This window comes from Hemitrygon akajei, chromosome 13, assembly GCF_048418815.1.
Source record: "Hemitrygon akajei chromosome 13, sHemAka1.3, whole genome shotgun sequence".
In the NCBI taxonomy this organism is placed as follows: Eukaryota; Metazoa; Chordata; class Chondrichthyes; order Myliobatiformes; family Dasyatidae; genus Hemitrygon; species Hemitrygon akajei.
The window spans coordinates 29,106,402-29,123,918 of record NC_133136.1 but is presented as its reverse complement, the minus strand read 5'-3'; the positions used below and the strand labels follow the sequence as shown (position 1 = coordinate 29,123,918).

Sequence of the window (17,517 nt, the reverse complement as noted above, 5' to 3'; positions counted from 1 at the left end):
GGAGAGGGCGTACAGATGACGTTGGAATTGAACCCCGAATTCCAATGCTCCAAGCATCATGCTAACCGTAATGCTAGTTATCAATGAATTATTTGTGATACTAATAGCTGAGCTGATGAACACAGAAGTTGTCTGGGTATTTGTTGTTGATACAAGTGTTAATTAACTGAACAACATATCGTTCCCGCTGTTACTTATTGTTTGAATTTTCAGTGCCAAAACTACAAGCATCTAGTCAGAACAAAGTACAGTAGAACACAGCGATTTTGTTGATAATTAATGTATTTTATATTATTCATGGATTTTTCTCCCAAGGTTTCCCATGAGGAGGGCATGGCTTTGGCAAGAGAATACAATTGCCCGTTTTTCGAGACTTCAGCAGCTTTGCGCCTCTACATTGATGATGTCTTTTACGGCATGGTACGAGAAATCCGAAGAAAGGAAGCTTTGCCATCTACCGAGAAGAAGATGAAGAGAAAGGGCAGTATCTGGAAGAAGTTAAAAGGCTCATTCAAAAAGAAAAAAGAAAACATAACATGATAGATATTTATCCTCTCTACTTAATGAATTAGTTGTAATCTTAAATTGGTGTGTTGTGAATAGCAAATGAAATTCTGTATTTTAATTTGTTTCACTACTTTTAGAACACAGGTGGTTGTTACCTTTTGAAAAATTATGGGTCTTACACATACATTTTATGTTGTAAACAAGTTGTTGTCTGACTAGGTTTCAACTATTTATAAGTGATCTTTGATACATAGAATGGTCGCTGTGTTAAGAAGAATTAAATTCTATTCAATCAAATGCAGCTTAAAGTTGAACTTGTGATGATTTTTATCTAAATACCAATGACTACTGTAAGCTTTGAACCTAAAACACAGATTAATAGATGTTTTTGTCCTTTGAAGCTTTCTTATGTATATCAACATGAACAAATGGCTGGGGTCCTTGATTGTTCTGCAGTGTAAGCATGATAAATTCAAATCAGATACTCTGTTTAGTAAACTGATTATTAACTGGAGACCTGCGAATTATAGATAGGACAAACAGGCGTTTTTCATTGGGCTAAACTGGTAGATTATTCAGAGAATTGGAGATCTTTTTTTTTGCCATGCAAAGCAATTCTGTTCATATTATCCATGCCAGACAAAAGAGTGCTATTTCGGTTAATATCAATTCTCAGTCCATTGTTTTGTATGTTATAGATCCTGATAAATTCATCATGAAATGATTTAAATATGATCACGAAAAGAGCCACCTTTCTGTCTCTATCACTCTTTGCAACAGTAAACTCCAGAAGGTTTTCCATAATTTTCTCTAATCACTCTACCAACCATCTTAAATCTCTGGCCCTTAATTATTGTCCTTGCTGATAAAGGAGATAAATACTTCCTATTTCACTCTGGTACATATCTTACAATTTTGCATTTCAGTTATGTCTGCTCAATAGAAAAGAAATCTCATCTCAGACTATCTCTCCTCATTACTTAATTCCTAGCCTTGTCAGCATATTTATAAATTTAATTTGCTGCTTCCTGATTGCTTTGACATCATTCTTGTTAATGACAATTAAATGATCTATTAATATCTAGAGTGACACACACACAAAATGCTGGAGGAACTCAACACACCAGATGTCATTTGTGGAGAGGAATTAACAGTCAATGTTTTGGGCCGAGACCTTTCATCGGGACTGATGAAAGGTCTTGTTCCAAAACATCGATTGTTAATTCCTCTCCACAGATGCTATGGACCTGATGAGTTCTTCCCGTGCTTTGTGTGTGTTTCTCTGGATTTCCAGCTTCTGCAGAACCTCTTGTGTTTATTAACATGTCAATTAAATTTAATAGTAAGTTTTATTTTTATTTCTAGAAAGATCTTGCTTTGAGTGAAACAGTATCATACTGTCATGAACTAGTAATTAAATACCAGTTGTTACTATTGAATAGTTAATTATAATATTTGCAAGACACAAGAGGTACTGCAGATGGTGGAAACATAGAGCAATACACGAAATATGCTGGAGGAGCTCAGCAGGTCAGGTAACATCTATGTATGGAAAAAAAAACAGTATGTTTCAGGCTGAGACCCTTCATCAGGACGGGTCTACATTTCATGCTGTGACCCTTCCTTCATTAGGACTGATGAAGGGTCTCTGCCAAAAACATCAACTGTTTATTCCCATCCATGGATGCTGCCTGACTTGCTGAGCTCCTCCAGCATACTGTGTGTATAATATTTGCAATGCTTTCAGAGAAACCCCAGTTTTAATAGTATTGCATATACTGCACATTTCAAAAGATATCAGATTTATGTTTCATCATATCCTAACTGTCACAATTCCTTTATAATTTTATTGTAGCTTCACATTGTTATAAAATTGAAATATTCTTCTATCATCATGGTCGATATCTTACGAAATCTACTTCATACTGGTGCTTGTCACTGATGTCTTAATTAAGTTTCATGCTTACACCTATTTCAATCATTTCTCAAATTTTCTATTCACTAACCAGTCAAAGAATTAGTTTTGATCGGATCATTGTGTCGTTGGCATACTGGATTTCATTTCAGATCCTGCAGGTGAGTGTTCAAAACGGAACGTTACAGCAACAAGTGTCATGTGGATCGATTTATCATTGCAATATCTGATCATCTGTTTATTTCCTGTGACATTTCATCTGTCAGAATCTTATGCTTTTGGATAATGTATTTATTTCGTATATTAGAATATATTGTACAAGTGCCCCTCTGGAGGATTCTTTAATAACATCACAGCTGGAAATAATGTTTGCATTTGTACATACAATATAGATAAAAAATAAAAACCCTTTTACTTTCTTTAATTTCAACTATTTTCTGAAGCAGTCATATATTACGTGTAGTACTGCACTTGGTTGTATTTCTTCTGAGTGTTATGCTCATTAATAAAAGGGCTGGTATTTCTGTAAAACTGCATCAATCACCATAATTGCATATTCACTGAAGACATACAAAAGACCTATTTCTCCTTTCATGAACCTTTATCGTACTAACAAAAGTGTACACGCCATGACTGTGCAAGGTCAGAGTCACTTAATTAAATATTTTAGTTATATTGTTCTAAAATAAGGTGTTGAGACATGGTCAATCTGTTTTAATTACAAGAAGGATGATTGGAATATTTTTCTGAATTGCCTTTTGCTAAAATAGTGAGCTATTTGTTACTATCGAAAAGACAATCTTTAATAGCCCTCTTATATTTAGGATAAAATTGTACAATCAGCAATCTGGATGTTCTGCTGCATCTAGCAATATTTATTGTTGTTAATCAACAGCTCTATAATCAGTCATACAGTGAGAGAATCATTTTATATGCTGTGAGATTACTGCTTTACGTTTTTCTCCTTCAACTTCTTTGCTGCGATTGGGAGCTTAGTGTGATTTAAATTAGATAAACCTAAGTACTGCTCTTAAGTAGGCTCTAAATTGAGAGGGCACAGTTTGTTTAAAAAATCTTTTTAGGGGTTTATGAATTTAAAATGTAAAGGACATCAATATTCACAACAAATGATTTTATATATTGAAGAGGAGCAGAGTAATAAGAGAAGCTCTGGCCTATTTAAAGCAGTTACCTTCAAAATTGTAATGATCAATTATGATTTTGAAATTGCACATATTTACATCTATTTTCACATTAGACAAAAAGGATAAGAGAACACAGAGCATGGAATATATTCTGCCTGGAGTTCGGTGACTACTAGTGATCTGCTAAGGATCTGTTCTGAGACCCCTACTCTTTGTAAATGACTTGAGTGAGGAAATGGCAGGACTGATTGGTAAGTTTGAAGATGACACAAGAGTTGTTTGTCCCACTGAATCCTATGTTAAAAATGGAACTGTCGTGGAAGGTTTCTTTCTCCCAACAGGAATGTCCTGATCAGTGTGTAGTCTGTAAGCATGGGATTGCTGAATGCATTGTGGGCAGAAGAGGAAAGGTTGTTGTTTTAATGGACTAAATTTGGATGTTACATTGTTTGATGAATATCATTGAGCAAGTATCAAGTTAGTTTCCAAAGTAACTCTCCTAAGTGACCTCTCTATGTAAGTTGACAAACTACAAAGATTGTTCTTGGTAAACTAGTTCCATTCTCCATGTACATTCTGAGCTTTTTTCACATAACTTATGTAAGAGCGAACTTTTAACTCGTATCTCAGATTGTTTGATAGTAATTTGTAATTTCAGTAAGAGAATTACAAAGGGTGGGAAGTGATGGTAGGAAGTGAGGGGAAGGTGTCTCTAGTAGTGGAATCTCACTGAAGGTAACAGAAATTCAAAGGGTGGTGGGATGATCAGGACAACTCTCTCCTTGCTCTGTCCAGGAGGGGAAGGGTTGAAGTACAAGAATTAAATAAGATTGCAGTCAAGGACGCTGTTAACTGTGATGGAGATGAAGCTACAGTTCTGGAAGAAGGAAGACGTCTTGGAGGCATCGGCAAAGAATGTCTTGTCATCAAAGCAAAAAGTGCAGGTGGAAAGTGAAATGAAGTTATATCAGGAGGCAACGGGGGAACCAGGAAATAGAAACTATCAAAGCAGTAATAGTTGTTAGAAGATAGGCTACCAACAAATATTCAATGCAGGCTTACCAACACCTACAACTATCTCCAATACAGTTCCACTCAGATTCCCTACCCCTGATTGAGCAGTGCCTCCTTCCCATTTGGACTGCAAACTTATGGTCAGGGAAACTCTCCCAATCACATTTCAGTAATTTTTGTCTCTGCTTTTTATCCTTAACAATTTTTTACTTGATGTCTGAGACAGTAAATTTTGCCAATATTACTATTCAATAATTCTTGCAAAACTCTGTTATTCCCTGGGAAGTTGGCTAATAAGATATTTGCATTAATGAGCAGGTGTACAGGTGTTGAAGAGGTGCTAAACAGTGAAAAATGCCATGTTTTAAATATGTCAATGCACTTTGATGGATGCTAACTGTCTCATGACATATGTCAACAACAGAGGAATTTTCTCTTAACTAATATTTATTCCTCAACTGTTGTCAATAAAAACTCAATCTGGTTGTTAGATTTTGCTGTATGTACTCCTAGTGGCCAGTTTATAAGGTTTGATGTGTGTGCATTCAGAGATCCTCTTCTCCCCACAACCCCGTCCTCGGCTACAGAGAGGGAAGACTGCTTTTTGATCAGTGTGGGATCGCTATGCTACCAAGAGGGAAAGGCCTGCTGCTGTACCCGGGGGATCTTACCCAGGTTTTCAGTGCTTTGGATATGGACTTGGGCTGCAGACTTTTTTATAAAGACTTATAGTTTTTTATATTCTGTGTTTTCCGCCCAGTCCTTGTTTTATTGTTCACGTGGGAGGGGGAGTTTGGGGGTCAATGTGCCTGTTCCATTCTTGTTCATTTTTTTATGCGGGGAAGAGGGATTTGAGAGTTGATGGTCATGCTGCCCTTCTTTTCTTTCTTGGTTTTGTGGCTAGCTGGAGAAGGTGAATTTCAGAGTTGTATACATCAATATTAAATGAACCTTTGAACCATCCACCCCCTCCCCCATCTTCATCTAGCAGCCCCTCTTATGGGGACATGTAACCATATTGTTCTGCATTGAATCACCACTTCGGCCCTTCCTGTTGTCTCAGTGTTCAAGTTGCCACTGATGTTAACTGTGATTCCATGCTCTCAAGCAGACATATGAGATTCAAGATGTGGTTACACTTTACCTGTGAAACACTTTCAGGTGGAAGTGTCCAGTAGTTTTGAACTGCTTCCAAACCATGCTATTCATGATCTTCTGCTGCTGTAAGAGAGCAGCCAAAGAGCGATGCTATGAATGTGATGGGAGGTGAGGACCTTGATACAATAGCTATCACTGGTGAGGTAGTGCTGAGCAATTTTGTGAGCCTGAAGATAGATAAGTTCCCTGGTCCTGATGGAATTCATCCCAGGGTACTGAAAGAAATGGCAGAAGTTATAGTAGAAGCTTTGGTGATAATTAACCAAACTTCCTTGGACTCTTGGCAGGTCCCGGCAGATTGGAAGATGGCAAACGTCATGCCACTTTTCAGAAAGGATATCAGCAGAAGACGGGTAACTATAGGCCAGTTAGTTTAACATCAGTAGTTGGGAAAATGCTTGAAGCTACCATTGAAGAAGAAGTAGCAAAGCATCTAGAAACAAATGGATCCATCAGGTAGATACAGCATGGATTCAGCAAAAGCAGGTTCTGTTTGACAAAATTACTGGAGTTTCTCAAGGATATAATGGGTACAGTGGATAGAGGGGAATAAATGGACAGTATTTACTTGGATTTCCAGAAAGCATTTGATTAGGCGCTGCATAAAAGACTTATCCAGAAGATAAAGATGCAAAGAGTTGGGGGTGATGTATTAGCATGGATAGAGGATTGGTTAACTAATAGAAAACAGAGAGTTGGGATACATAGGTGTTACTGTGGTTGGCAATCAGTGGTGAGTGGTGTGCCGCAGGGGCACTGCTGTGCCCGCATCTGTTCATGATATAAATAATCTGGAAGAGGGGATTGAGTGTAATCTATCAAAGTTTACTGATGACACTAAGTTGAGTGGAAAAGGCAATTGTGCAGAAGATACAGAAAATCTACAGAGAGATATAGGTAGGTTAAGTGAATGAGCAAGGGTCTGGCAGATGGAACACAATGTTGGTAAATGCTAGGTTATCCACATTGGAAAGAAAAATGGAAGATCAGATTATTTAAATGGTGAAAAAAACCCAGCATGCTGCTGTGCAGAGGGACTTGGGAGTGCTTGTGCATGAATTTCAAAAAGTTGGTTTTGCAGATGCAGCAGGCTATCAAGAAGGCAAATGGAATGTTGGCCTTCATTGCTAGAGGGATTGAACTTAAGAGCAGGGAGGTTATGCTGCAACTGTACAGGGTACTAGTGAGGCCGCATCTAGAGTACTGTGTGCAGTTCTGGTCTCCTTACTTGAGGAAGGATGTACTCGCTTTGGAGATGGTGCAGAGGAGGTTCACCAGGTTGATCCAGAGATGACAGGATTAGACTATGAGAAGAGATTGAGTTGTCTGAGACTGTACTCACTGAAATTCAGAAGAATGAGAGGGGTTCTTATATAAACATGTAAAATTATGAAAGGGATAGATAAGATAGAGGCAGGAAAGTTGTTTCCACTGGTAGATGAGACTAGAACTAGGGGCCATTGCCTCAAGATTCAGGGGAGAAGATTTAAGGCGGAGATGAAGAGGAACTGCTTTTCCCAGCGAGTGGTGAATCTGTGGAATTCTCTGCCCAATGAAGCAGTGGGGGCTAACTTAGTACATAGATTTAAGACAAGTTTAGTCAGATCTTTGCATAGTAAGGGAATTAAAGGTTATGGGGAAAAGGCAGGTAGTTGGAGATGAGTCCATGGCCAGATGAGTCATCCATGATCTTATTGAATGGTGGAGCAGGCTTGACAGACAAGATGGCCGACTCCTGCTCCTATTTCTTATGTTCTTATGTCCACTTCAAAGTATGACGTGTGTTCAGAGATGCTCTTCTGACACCACTGTTGTATTATGTGGTTCTTCCAGTTACTGTTGCCTTCCTGTCAGATTCAACCAGTAACCAGTCTGGCCATTCTCCTCTCACTTCTGTCACTAACAAGGCATTTTCACTGAATATTTTTTTCTTGTTTTCCACAGCATCCTCTGTGAAGTCCAGAGACTGTTGCATGTGAAACTCCCAGGAGATCAGTAGATACCCAAACCACCGTCTGGTACCAACAAACATTCCTTTGTTAAAGTCACTCAGATCACATTTCTCCTCATCTTGATGTTTGGTCTGAACAACAACTGAACCTCTTGACCATGTCTGCATGCTTTTATGCATTGAGATGCTGCCACATGATTGGCTGATCAGATGCTGGCATCAATAAGCAGACACACAGTTGTACCACTGAGTGTATATTCACTGCTGACTTGCTTAACTTACAGCAGTGACTATTAGAAAGTATTCATTAACATAGTGTTATTTTCTCTCTATTAAAAACGTGTGACTTACTGAACACTTCAGCAAGTAGGTACACTAGTTCTTGCACAATTCTTAAATTAGAACTGTGACTACACTTCATATGTATCTGAGTGGATGTAAATTGCTTTATGACATTTTAGGTGTTCTAAATAAAGACAAAGGTTATTTTTTCTGCACCCAACTTTACAGATGAAACAAAGTTATGAGGAATAATAGAGGGCTATGGGTAACCCTCGGTAATTTCTAAAGTAAGGACATGTTCAGCACAACATTGTGGGCCAAAGGGCCTGTATTGTGCTGTAGCTTTTCTATGACTCTATGTTTAAATATAAAGTCAAAATGAAACTGACACATTCCAATTTCAAGTAGTGTGAAGTTTGTTTCAAATTCAAATGAGAAAGACAATAGATAATTGGTGCAGGAATAGGCCATTCGGCCCTTCGAGCCAGCACCGCTATTCAATGCGACCATGGCTGATCATCCACAATCAGTACCCCGTTCCTGCCTTCTCCCCCTATCCCTCGACTCCCCTATCTTTAAGAGCTCTATCTAACTCTTGAAAGCAACCAGAGAATTGGTCTCCACTGCCTTCTGAGGCAGAGCATTCCACAGACCCACAACTCTCTGGGTGAAAAAATTTTTCCTCAACTCTGTTCTAAATGGCCTACCCCTTATTCTTAAGCTGTGGCCTTTGGTTCTGTACTCCCCCCAACATCGGGAACATGTTTCCTGCCTCTAGCGTGTCCAATCCCTTAATATCAAATCCTAATTACAATATATCAGGAGCAGCACATTGAAGGTTTTATGAAGTTATGCCTGCAAATAAATAAAAGCTATTGTACATTAATAGTAGGACATTCTTTGTTGACAACTCTTGACAACTTGATAGTACGATCGGTTTGTTACTGACTGTAGGGCAATTCCATTTCCCCAAATTTGTTCTGTGTTTCTTGTCTAACTGTATCACTGCTAAAAATTCCCATTATCCGAGGTTTTGGGGAGAGAACTTCACATTTCATCTGCTTTATTTTCAGTTTCTGGTTTAATTCAAGAATTGTAAGTTTGTGTCTTCTTGTGTTACTTTCCCCACCCGAGGAAACTGCTCCTCTGTGTCCACCCTATCAACCGCATTAATTTTGGAATCAGTTCAAAACCATTGGCAACTTCCACCATAAAGTGTTTCACAGAAAAGGTGTTATCTCATCCTGAATTTCATATGTCTGCTCGAGAGCATGGATTCACAGTTAACATTAGTAGCAACTCGAATACTTTGGCAACAGGAAGGACCTAAGTGGTGATTCAGTGCAAAGCAGTGAGGCCACATAGCTCCACAAGTAGGACTGCTAGATGAGGGTGGGGTGGAAGGGGTGGTGGAGGAAAGATAGTCACCTGGGCCATTGCAGAGAGCTAAGTGCAGACATTTATTATGATTTTCCCTGATACAGATGTGAATGTGGTTATTGGCTTCCTCTTATTTCATCTGTATTTGGCTTTACCCTTTCATCTAGACTTGAACCTTGCCATCTTCTCATTACAAAAGATAGCTGGAGACAAGTAAATAAAATGAACTATGAATGCACAAAGGACCTATTACCATGGTTACCCGTTGGCATGGTTAGGCATGTAAAGTCTGCTTCATGAGCCAGAAAGCACACCACTATCAAAGACTTCAACATTTTGATAGGATTCTGTTTCAAAGTGCAAGTAAATGAGTTAAAGCTGTTGAACTAGAAAAATTGCAGAAAATTCGAACAGCGGGGACTGGATCAGTGTACTTGATCATCTATTGGCTGTAAACGTCGATTTTAATGTAGGCTTTGAATAATCAATTATTCAGCACCAGTGCATGGTTTATGCCAAAAAGGTGATAGGACATTAAACTGCTGTCCCATCCTTCCACATTTATCGATAAATTATGAGTGTTTGGTGAATAATTAATAAGTGAAAATTGGAGAAATGACACAGTAATTGAATCCAAATTATCTAAGCCAAGAGCAACACACTGTTGCCAGTGGAGACTGTGAAATCAGCTGGTGGACCAGAAAATTCTACGAAACATAATTTCTCTACCCTCAAGCTGCAGAACTGAATGATCAGCGAATAATAGATGTTTTCTCAAGTTCAGATATATTTAGCTTGTGCAAAATCTAATTTATTATTATTTTAATTTACTGCACAATTGCACTCATTTTTATTAAATCTTTCTTCCATTTGGCTATACTTCCTTGATTAGTAAGGCTGTCAAGGGTTATGGGGAGAAGGCAGGAGAATGGGGTTGAGAGGGTTAATAAATCAGCCATGATGGAATGGTGGAGTACACTCAATGGGCCAAATGGCCTAATTCTCTACCTGTGTCTTATGGTCATTTTATTAGATTGGATATTTTATTAAAATGGAAACAAACTACCAGTGAATCTTCAAGCTGTTTATGTACTATTAAAGATCACATTATAGGTATACATACAATCATCTAATTACTAATTCCTGTCAAGGTCCTAACAATGGCAACAGCTTTACAAAAGCTATCTCTGCTACTGGAAGTACAGTGGAAACCACTAGTGGGGTGTTCGCACTCTTGAGTGTTTAGGCTGATGTTAAGGCTTTTTCCAATGCAGTCCAAAAAGGGTTTCTTGCATTCTTGTCAATTCATGACAGGCCAAGTAGATGTATGAAGAGAAGCAGCTGAGGATGGGGAGAAAGAAGAAAGAGGGGAAGTGGATGGAAGATTGGACCAGCAGAAAATCAATTGTGAGAGGTCTCAATTAGATACACGAGGACCATTTTATCACTTCTTGCTCCCATTAAGAAGCCTGACAAACATTAAGTTTAAGAGAACGAAGTAATCTCTGTTACCACAAGTATACCAGGACTGCATGCCATATCAACCTGCTTTAGTGTACTTCTCATAAGGCTCAGAGGTGCTGACCTCCTTCCAGGCTGTTCTTACTTTCAGCTGTTGACCTCACTTCTCTGAAGCTAGAGGCAGGTAAGTCAGACCCTGTGTGTTTATAATGGCATGGAGTTAAAATGTTTGGGGTTTAATGTTGGCTCCATCACCTGAATATACTTTCTTTATTCAGAATGGGTTAGAATAGAACTTTACTCTGCTTTCAGGATCAATTTGTTTCCTTCACATTGTACTTAATTTTGTGTAGATTTATTCTATCTACTGATTCAATAATAAAGGTACAAAAGTAACTCATCAAACAAAAGCTAAGCTTCAATCAGATACTCATAGAAACATAGAAAACCTACAGCACAATACAGGCCCTTCAGCCCACAAAGTTGTGCCAAACATGTCCCTACCTTAGAAATTACTAGGCTTACACATAGCCCTCTATTTTTCTAAGCTCCATGTAACTATCCAAAAGTCTCTTAAACAACCCTATCAAATCCACCTCTACCACCGCTGCCGGCAGCCCATTCCATGCACTCACCACTCTCTGCATAAAAAACTTACCCCTGACATCTCTTCTGTACCTACTCCCAAGCATCTTAAACCTGTGCCCTCTTGTGGCAGCCATTTGAGCCCTGGGAAAAAGCCTCTGACTATCCACACAATCAATGCCTCTCACCAGCTTATACACCTCTATCAGGTCACCTCTCATCCTCCATCGCTCCAAGGAGGAAAAGCCGAGTTCACTCAACCTATTCTCATAAGGCATGTTCCCCAATCCAGGCAACATCCTTGTAAATCACCCTGCGCTCTTTCTATGGTTTCCACGTCCTTCCTATAGTGAGTTTTCTAATCCTGCTCGCCAAGGCCTTCTCATGGCCCCTTCTGGCTCTCCTAATTTCCTTTTTAAGCTCCTTTAGCCTTATTACTCATGTAATGATTTTTAAAAAAAACAAGAAGTAAAATCAGTCAGATGGGAAACTATTCCACCACAGGATACTTAAAAATGCATTTAATGAATCAGTGGAAATAAAGAAACCCTTAGCAAGAGCAATTTCAATGAGTTGTTGACTCTAAATGCATATTTATGACAACATATTTATTAACGGCACATTGAAAAATAGATAATTGAACAGTGGTTCATGCTGAATCGGTGTCTTTTCTAATCTACTTTTGAAATTGCCAACAATGGAGTGATTGTTACATAAAGAGAACATGTCACAGCTGGTAATTTGACCAATTACATGCACTGACAATGGGTTATGACTATGGATATTTATCTTATTCTTGGCCTAAACTTCTCTTTATAATACTTTCCTGCTGAACTACTCAAGCAGACATAGCCTCATATATTTGTCAACATTTGTGACTTGTTCCCAGTTGCCAATGATCAACCATGGTTTTGAGGGATATAGACCAAATGTGGTCAGATGTGCAGTTTGAATTGGTGCTATGGTCAGCCCAGACATAATGGGCTGAAGGGCCTGTTCCTATGCTGTACTGTTCTATAGTCAAAGTTAAAAGTTCAAAATAAATGTCTTGTCAAGGTTACCTACTTACCTGTACGTTTTTGGAATGTGGAAGGAAACCGGGGCAGCTGAAAGAAACCCACATGGTCACAGGAAGGACGTACAAGCTCCTTACAGACAGCAGCAAGAATTGAACCCATGTCAGTGGCCCTGTAATAGCATTACACTAGCTGCCACCCTATTGAGCCACCTTTGCGATAGGCTTCATCTGAAGCATAATGTGCCCACAAAACCCAATGAATCACTTGTAGATCAGACATTCAGTTAATTTCTAGAAAAGGGTTGGTTTCAAGATACTGGAAGTTTAATAAACTGAATTCGGAGAGCTCTAGTACTGGGTAGTGAAAGGATGTATGAAAATTAAAGCATGACATGAAAGAGAAAATGCAAGTAAAGGTATGTGATACAAAATAAATCTGGAGTACGTTGAGTGAGTAACAAATATAATAAGCCAAAACGTAAGCCTCTTTATCTGAATGTATGCAGCATTTATAACAAGCTGGATGAGTTGAAGGGAGAAGAAGAAATAAATCTTTGATTTAATAGCTATCACAGTGACAAGGTCTCAGAATGATCAGGAACTCAATGTGCCTGATTACTCCAAGTACCAAACAAACAGGCATAAAAGTAACGGGGAAGTGTTATTCATCAAAAAGCAAAAAGATTTCAGTGAATGGTGATGACTGATATGGGTGAAGTTGTATTATTTTGGGTGGAAGTGAGGAATAGCCAGGGGGTGGGGGAAACACAGGTGGGGAACTGGTCAATAAGGCCCCCAAAGTGTTGCCTTACATTAAAACAGGTGATAAATGAGGAAATACTGAAGCTATAGAAGAACTCAAATTATCATGGGTGATCTTCATCTGCACATTAGTTTGACAAAACATACTGGGAAATAAATTAATGGAGTGAATCAGGGATTATTTCTTGGAGCAACACATTACAAAAGCATCCCTTTTTTAGACTTGGGATGTATTATAAGGTATGATCAGTAAGAGATTGTACAGTTATTTTTTTTGTTAAATTTTGTCTGTATTTTCTTGAAGTGCCAATTCAACCTTTCAAAGACTGCAGATTTTATTTATCTCCTTATAATGACACCTACCAGTTGATGTCCTCATTCCTTTAAATTTCACTTCTACCCACAATTATTTAACATCATTAGATTCTACCTTAACATTATTCTGAGGATGAAGTAGTAACCACAATTTTGAACCATGGGGCAGGCGTGGGAGGGTCAGGTGTCCTACTCCTGCACCTATTTTCTTGTTTGTAATGCTCTGGGTGGGATGAATGACTTCAGCAAGCAAAACCATTCTTCTCTATACAAGTCAGGGCTCCAACCCTACCCAGTTTACCTCCCTGTGACCCTAATACAATGTGCACATGATTGGAATTCTGATGCTATCCCTTAAGGGTGAACACCATGAATTTCTGAAGAAGTGGTCTCCCTCACCCTTGAGTCTAAAACTGGCCTTGATCACTGGTGAAGTCACTTTTAGAACATTGGTGGATTTTTTTTTAACCCAAATACTTTGATAAATTAATGCAGTTTGCTAGAGAGTATTCTGGGGTTAGATTATATAGCAAAGTATTAACTTCAGTAATCAAACTTTAGACATGAACATGAACTATAGATTAAGTTTAAAATGTAGTTCTGAACAATAGGCTCCCAGAGCTGTGAACTGCAGTTAATTTTTAAAAAAGACTATTTCTCAAATATTCATTTTGGGTGTCTGGAGTGGAGTGTGAAAGTTATATATAATTGAAAGGAAGCATTGTAGATACATTGTAAATATAGAGTTGCCATTTGATTTCTAGCATATAAAATGTCATGCAATATTGGGTCGAACAGGCCTCTTCCTCCAAAAGAGTCTCAATATGATGCCTGTTATTTTGTCAAATAAAAGGCTGCTTCACATCTACCAGTTACATCTCCCTGGTGACTTTGTTCACGTTTCAACACAGTAGATGAATTTTTAGATATTTGAGATTTAGTTAAGTAAGACAAACTCAAAGCTAAATTTGTCATTGGAATGTAAGAGGTTATAATCCAGGTCTTGCAAACACTGTTAGCATACTTGAAAGTAAGCTATTTGATGTGTACTACGAGCTCAAACTGAAAGGACAAAGATTCAAACTTAGCTGCCAGAAACAAGATTATAATTTGTTAAAGAAAAATCACAGTGAGATGAGACCGAGAACCAGTTGATGTGCAAATAAGTTTTATAAAAATTATGGATAAAAATGCCTAAGAATAATGTTGCGGTGCAATGAAATGATGTTAATAAAATTTGGATACAAGAGAAATTTAAAGGAATGGGGATTACTAATGGCAGGTGTCACGATGGGGGAAACTAACTGAAAGCCTTTGAAAGGCTAAATGGGTACTTCAGGCAATTAAATGTCTCTGTCAGTGATAGCGTGCAATACATTTCAGAAAGTACAGAGAAAAATTCAGGTGAAATAAGTCAATATTCAGGTTTTGTAGCAGTTCAGTTTTGGTGATTAGTTCACTGCGGCAAATGTTAACAACACCGCAGTGCACTGCTGAGCCAGTGAGGATTCTTCACTAAGGGTGTTAATCCCTAAAAATATGACTGGTGGTATCCACCAGGTGCTGCCAGTTTGACCCTGCCAACTGAGTATTACCCTGACACTCGTTCTTTCATGTAGTTCTACACGAGCATGATATGCTGGGATCAGGGTGCATCTGATACACCAAACTGTCTGTCAAAACAATTCTCATAGCCTCATCTTCATAAAGGTGATGTATCACTACTGCCAGCCTCGAGGTCTTTATCTTGTTCCCAGCACTTTCGTGTTAAGAGATTTCCATTGGAAAACCCATTGAAGGATGAAAATAGGTTGTAACAATAAAAAAGAAATAAGGAATTGACCCAAAGAACCCATTGTTTTCATTTGTTGCCTATAACATGGATTGCTCGTAGTCAGCAATTGGCGGTTGCAAAATCTTGCTAATTCCATTGATGCCTAAAGCCCTGAAGTTTCGAGTCCTGAAGAAGTGTCTCAGCCGGAAATATCAACTGTTTTTTCTTTTCCATAGATGCTGCCTGACTTGCTGAGCTCCTCCAGCATACTGTGTGTGAAGCTTAAAGCCTGGCTGGTTTGTAGGTTATAATTTGGAGTAATTGCTTAGTACGTGGCTTTGTGAAGTGCTGCATCAATCATAAAACACTTTGCATTTTTTCAGGTACAAGTAAGGAAGATGGACAACTGTTCACCATTTAGTTATTTAGGGAATATAGACAACTAACTCTCAGAAAAGTCCAAGCATTACTTTGTGGAATTTTTCTTGATCTTCTAAATCATTCAATTTCCACTCTGCACTGTAAAAAGAAAATAAGCGGCAATGGTATATCAAAAAAGAATTTTAGAAACTAGATTTATGCTGCTTGCTACACACACAAAATGCTGGTGGAACACAGCAAGTCAGGCAGCATCTATAGGAAGAAGCACTGTCGACGTTTCCAGCCGAGACCCTTCCAACTTTCTCCTGCATTCAGAATAATTTGCACCAAATGGTTTGAAAGCCTAATCTCTATAGGTTGGCAAAACATACATTATTTAGTGATGCACCATCAATAAAGTTCACCACATTTAGTAAGTGCATTTTTGCCTTTGTGTGGATATAAATCTACTTCTGAGGACATTTCTTCACACATTCAGACCTTAATAGCTCAGATAGTTTGTGTAATTGGATTTCCGTCCTAGTTTAGAAAGGTTTGTGATTCATTAATTATCTATACTGTGTTAGGTAATCTCAGATGACAAAGTGCATACTTTGACTCAACACGCTTAAGGGAAAATTTGCCAACCTTAAACCATTTCCTTCTGAACCCTCTTGGACTTCCATAATTCAGATTTCAGGTGAAGGTAAAATTACTTGACTCTAACTTCTTCCATTACAGCTTACACACTGACATGCCCTGTCAAACTTTATGTAGAAGTATATAGCTACAAAGCTGCTGCATGGAAGGGTGCCCAATTTTCACTTGAAATCAAAACATGCAGCAAAACAATAGGAAAATGTCAAAAACATTTTGTAACTGTAGGTTATTTGAGCCAGCCTGATACAATATCCATTTAATGGCCAGACCTCTTAAGTTAATTGCTTTATTTTCTACCCAGAGTATATCAATCATAGTCCTTTCAATTGCCTTTTCTGAAAAGAAATACCTGGTTCCGTTTTTATTTTTATTTAGCGATAAAGCACAGTAACAGTCCCTTATGGCCCAATGAGCCTGCATCACATCATTGCACCCATGTGACCAATTAACCTACTACATCTGTGGAATGACGGAGGAAACTGGAGCACCCAGAGAAAACCCATGTGGTAATGAAAAGAACATAAAAGTTCAAAAGTTTAAAGTAAATTTTATTATTAGAGTATGCATATGTCACCATAGCAACCTGAGATTCATTTTCCTGTGGGCATACTCAACAGACCCATAGAGTAGTAACTATGCCAGGATCAGTGAAAGATCTACCAGAGTGCAGAAGACAAACTGTGCAAATGCAAATATAAATAAATAGCAATAAATAACAAGAATGTGAAATAATATGATAAAACGTCCTTAAAGTGAGATCATTGTTTGTGGGAACATCACAATGGATGGGCAACTGAGTGTAGTTATCCCCTTTTGTTTAAGAACCTGATGGTTGAGGGGTAGTAACTGTTCCTGGACCACATGGTGTGAGCCCTGAGGCTCTTGTACATTCTGCTTGATGGCAGCAGCAAGAAGAGAGCATAACCTTTGTGGTGAGGGTCTCTGATGGTAGATGCTGCTTTCCTATGACAGTGTTTCAAGTAGATATGCATAATGGTTGGGAGGGATTTAACAATGATGTACTGAGCCATACCCACTATCTTTCATAGGATTTTCTGTTCAAAAGCATTGTTGCTCCTGTACCAGGCCATGACAGTCAATGCACTATCCACTACACATCTATAGAAGTTCATCAAAGTTTTAAATGTCATGCTGAATCGCGGCAGACTTCTAAGGAAGTAGAGGCACTGCCGTGCTCCTTACAGATAGGCAGATCTGATTGTGGTTGCT

At 38.5% G+C, this 17,517-nt stretch overlaps 1 protein-coding gene across 2 annotated transcripts in view; it reads left to right on the top strand.

Annotated features, from left to right (window-relative positions):
- LOC140737730 (GTP-binding protein Rit2-like) overlaps positions 1-2,841 on the top strand; it is a 324,036-nt gene extending 321,195 nt beyond the window's left edge. For both annotated transcript variants that reach the window (XM_073064315.1, XM_073064316.1), the window contains exon 5: positions 316-2,841. In XM_073064315.1, the coding sequence (XP_072920416.1) occupies positions 316-540 (225 nt within the window). In that variant the 3' untranslated portion in view covers positions 541-2,841. The remainder of the gene's footprint in view (positions 1-315) is intronic.
- The last annotated feature ends 14,676 nt before the right edge of the window (positions 2,842-17,517 follow it).